At 45.8% G+C, this 4744-nt stretch overlaps 1 protein-coding gene across 1 annotated transcript; it reads right to left on the bottom strand.

The window, feature by feature from the left end:
- Positions 1–401: 401 nt before the first annotated feature.
- Positions 402–1684, bottom strand: LOC127348103 (1-aminocyclopropane-1-carboxylate oxidase-like). Its single transcript, XM_051374205.2, has one exon. It carries the CDS (start codon positions 1565–1567, stop codon positions 632–634), a length of 936 nt encoding a protein of 311 aa, XP_051230165.1. The 5' UTR covers positions 1568–1684; the 3' UTR covers positions 402–631.
- Positions 1685–4744: the final 3060 nt, after the last annotated feature.

The following is a 4744-nucleotide window of genomic DNA, read 5'->3' as shown; positions in this document are numbered from 1 at the left end:
ACTCTTCAGTCAACACATGGCGAGCAAGGATAAGATGGCAGATGACAGCATGAGACTCTAGGGTACTGGGTACGCCACTTGTCGAGCAGGGAAGCAACCCAAGGCGTCCTCCTATGCTAACAAATTAATATTCTTTCATTTATTTTCTGGACAAACCAAACAAAGGACAATCTTTTCATGCAATTTTTAATGAACCAAAAAGCATTCTTCTTTTCTGAACACATGTAGCGATCGCATAACCATTCATATTATTGGTGAAAAGTGAGGATTGAAAATTCCTTTTGTTTCAAGCATAATCCACGTTGGTGGAATCCGTACCAACGAACATGTAACCTTTTTGTTGGGGAAACGAACATGACAAGCTATAACTGCAAATCTAGCCACTAATTCCACAATCCAAATAATAAAGAGAAGCCCTCTCATGCACAAAATAACGCATTTAGCGGACATAGTATGTAGTACAAATCATGCGGTCGCTAAAGAAAACAAGAAATGAAATGTGCATGTATTCTCTCTCACTAAACATGGATTCTCAATCGTGATATGGCCCATATATTTATATTGTGTATAAACTTGATGGATTGTAATATCCAAATAATAATAAATAATTTTTTCTTCAATCTCCGTGATTTTAAGCTTGAGGTGTCTTTGGAGCCTTGACGGCCTCGAACCTCGGTTCCTTGGCCTCGAACTTGTGCTTGCTGTACACGTCCATGTAGTCCCCGAACACAAACTTCGGGTACGACGCGGCGGCGGCGCCCTCGGCCACGGCCGGCGAGATGGCCGCCTCGAACGCCGGGTTGTAGAAGGACGCGATGGAGCGGCGGTTGCCGTTGCGCATGGGCAGGACGCGGTGCCACGCGCTGCGGTACCGCCCGTTGCTGAGCACCTCCACCTGGTCGCCGGTGTTGACCACGATGGCATCGGCGAGCGGCTGCACGTCCAGCCACTCACCGTCCTTGAGCACCTCCAGGCCACCGACCTTGTCGTCCTGGAACAGCAGGATCACGCCGCCGGCGTCGGTGTGCGCGCGGAGGCCCGTGACGAGGTCCGGGCGCGGGCACGGCGGGTAGTGGCTCACCTTGGTGCCGAAGGTCGGCGCGTGGATGCCGTCGCAGGTGAAGGCCGCCTTCATGCGGCCCTTGTCCAGGCCGAGGTTCTCGTCCATGGCCTCCATGACCCGCTCCGCCAGCTTCTTGAGCTCGGCGCGGTACTCGCGCATGGTCTCCTTGAAGGCTGGAGGGTCGGACGGCCACGTGTTGTCGTCGTGGAGGTAGAAGATATCCTCCCAGTCCATGTCGTCCACGGGCGCCACGGCCTCGCCGCGCCGCTCCGCCTCCACCAGCGCCTCCAGCGTCCGCACCGGCTCCGACGACCGAAACGCCGCCTCCCGGAGACGGTAGCTCTCGGAGCACACCTTCTTGACGCGATCGAGGAGCTCCAGTGGGATGCCGTGGTTCACCAGCTGGAAGAAGCCCCAGTTCTCGCAGCCATCGGCGATCTGCGCCATGGTCTCGGCCCTCTCGGCGCCGTCCAGCTTGGAGAAGTCGATCACTGGCACTACCATGGTGATGAGGAGCAGCTAGGTAAGTTGTAAAGAAGAATTGAGACTTTCAGACTCCGGTGCTCTACGCAATCTTGTCGATGTAACTAAGTGCAAGTGATGGGCTGAGCGATGGGCGGCCATGGGTATTTATAGCGCAACCAGGTGGGATAATCTGGTCAACAGAAAAAAATTCAGACAACAATCTGGTCAACAAGAGCAGTGGAGATGACCTGGCAGATATTCATTTGAAGCTTCCAGGCAGGAGCTACCGTTGGATGCTTGTGGCAAATTGGTAGCGGCATCCACATGTCAAGTGATGGCCCTGTCAATGTGACTTTTCAACTGACATCACAAAGAGAGGAGCCGTCCGCGCAGGGATATCTGTTTTCCTTCCCGTTAGTTGGTCACCACATATTTAAAATGCATGTTTTTCTCATTGCAGAAAGTTGTGAACATTTTAATTTTCCGCGAAAATATACCCGGCCAGAACCGCACCTGAGATAGTACTTATCTTTACTATTATATTCGAGTTGGTATGTCGTCAAACATGTTTGATGTCAAAGATTGGAGACATCTTGACCATCCATTCGCTCACAAATAAACAATCAACACCGTACCAGGATCTGACATATAAGGAAGTAAACCACCGGACCTAACAGATAAGGAAGTAAATAGAAAAAAGAAGTAAATAGGGAATTTAATTACGGGTTGCCATAATCAAGGGAAGCAATCGTCACAATCACCCATATGCCACACTACATGGAAAACAATCAAGATATTTACCATGCACGGACCTGCCTCGATCAGGATGAAATTAACCCACGGTTCAAGACATATATGCATCCACATCTTCTCTCCCAGCTCCTCGTCGCTAGCCACACCACGCTATGCCATCGGCGATCCCCTGCGCTGCCGCTACGGGCCATGAGCTGTCCTTCCACTGTGTCGCCTCCGGCCTCGTGCTCGTCGTCTACCGTCTACGAGAAGAGATCAGGGCCAAGGATCCTAGACCGACGTCCGCACCTCCGTGCTTGACTTCCCAATGAGGGGCTTGCCGTCGGGCTGGAGGCACTAAGGAGAGCATCGGAGGACTCGATGGCGGCTTGCTCGTCAGCAACGCCGACGAGGTGGACGATGTGCCTGATCCGGGTCACACACGCGCCAGGCATAGTCGACAGGAAGTGCACCGTCATCGTCAGCGTCGTCTCAGGTGCATGACTTTGGCATGTCAGTATTGAGGAATATAATTCATGATGATACAAGTATATATATCATAGTGTGTGGAGCGGAATGTATTGCTCTGAATGTGTACGCAACCCTGGAGGATTTGGCCTCACGATATATCATAGTGTGCGTTTTTTTCTGGAAACCAAATGTGCATATGAAGCAAATGTTTGGTTCCTACAAACCTGGACTTCAGCTGTAGAAAATGTCAAAAGATGTCTAATCTAAATAACGGCATGGAACATGGGAGCATATGCTCCCTATATTTTAAAATGCATCTTACTCATATTTTAAATTTCAAAAAAAATGAAACAAAAAATTTGCACGTACATATTCATGTGCTACGCGCTCACAAAGTCGATTCATAAAAAATGAAATTATCATGTGACGTGTGTAAAAAAGACAAAATTCAGTGCTTAAAATAATGCTTTTCACAGGATAAGTTTTCTCTTTTTTACATAGGTCACAAAATATATTATTTTTTCGTGAAACTTGACGCACACACATATATTATGGAGATGTACATGTAGAATTTTTTTTCAAAAACTTTCCACACTTTGAAATATGTTTTGTTGGTAGAGGGAGCATGTGCACCCGGGAGCCGAATTGAATTTCCGCGAGAATTTATCTACTCAAGTATATAGTGCAATATGTTCTTTTCTCTGCGAAGATACTGCAATACTTCCTATCGTTTTTTATCTGTCAAACATCAATGTATTTTAAATTTAGCTGTGTGCTTCAACCCTTGATAAATGTCGAGTATCAATAGTTGATTTCTATGCTTATGTAGGATGCTGAAGCACAAATATAATCAAATGAAGCTAACTGGTAACATGTTGAAGTCCCTGAAGGTTGGTACATGAATATTAAGGATTAGATTAATTAGATGCTGAAACCTTGTAGAATAACCTCCAATTACATAATATATACTGCCTTCACATTGAAACATTTGTTTCTATGTCCTAACACTATCATATTTGTTTTTTAATCTTTTTATATATACTTCATTAGTATTAATATTCACGTGTATATTCTCTTGCTAAACAGATAATTTATATCGTCTTAGACAACTCAAATATCATACTCTCCGAATATTCTTGCGGAAATACATCAAGTTTTCTATCACTTGTATTTACCAGTAGGCTTTCAGTTATACATTAATCAGTTTTTTAGGTAAGCAGCCTCCTCGACAAGGAACCGACAGACTCATAGTAGTCACTCCAGGGGTGTTTAACAGAGCTCGGGGTTGGGCGTCGACAATCCTACATCTCTAGGAGTGGTGTTTAAAGCTTTTTTCTAGACCTTGTTCTTGCAGCATTGTCCAGATTTAGGTTTTAGGTTCACATTTTGCCAGATTGGGGTTTTACGAGTTCATGCCGATGATTACATGGTAGCTCTAAGCCACTAGATAGATGTTTAGTGCCATGATCAAAGTCAGAGGTTCTGATCAAACATCTCTTCCACTAGCTAGTGCTACGATTTATGAGGCCTGACTGTACCCTAGTTTGTTCAGAACCGAGGCGAAGATGAACTTGACGGTTTGAAGAACGCGGTAGCAATGCTGAAGAGAGTGCACATAACACAAGTACAAATCCTGAGGTCTAGGAAGGAGGAGTTGGAGGGGAAAGAGAGGCAGTGAGGGATATGAAGGAGGAGTGGGAGGGAGAAAGAGAGGCAATTAGGCCAGAAAATGAGGCACTAAAACAAGATAGAAAAAGCTAGAATATGTTGTGTATGACCTGTTAAAAGTAGGTTCTGTTAATAGGGATAAACTAAAGAGGATTAGGGCTATTTGTGATGTGCGATGTAAGATAACCTGGCTTGTAATGCACCATAATTAGCCTATGTTTGCACTGTGAACCTTGATGTGGGGATCTGTTCAATGATCCCAACTACTGTTTGTGATATATTCAATGTTATGGCCCATGATGTGAACATGTGAACCAAATGACACCACATTTGATGCTAATCCAA

Source organism: Lolium perenne, chromosome 1 (assembly GCF_019359855.2).
Source record: "Lolium perenne isolate Kyuss_39 chromosome 1, Kyuss_2.0, whole genome shotgun sequence".
In the NCBI taxonomy this organism is placed as follows: Eukaryota; Viridiplantae; Streptophyta; class Magnoliopsida; order Poales; family Poaceae; genus Lolium; species Lolium perenne.
This window is presented reverse-complemented; position numbering and strand designations above follow the sequence as displayed.

Excerpts from the sequence above, each read along its gene's own strand:
- LOC127348103 (XM_051374205.2), bottom strand. The coding sequence starts at position 1,567 with ATGGTAGTGCCAGTGATCGACTTCTCCAAGCTGGACGGCGCCGAGAGG.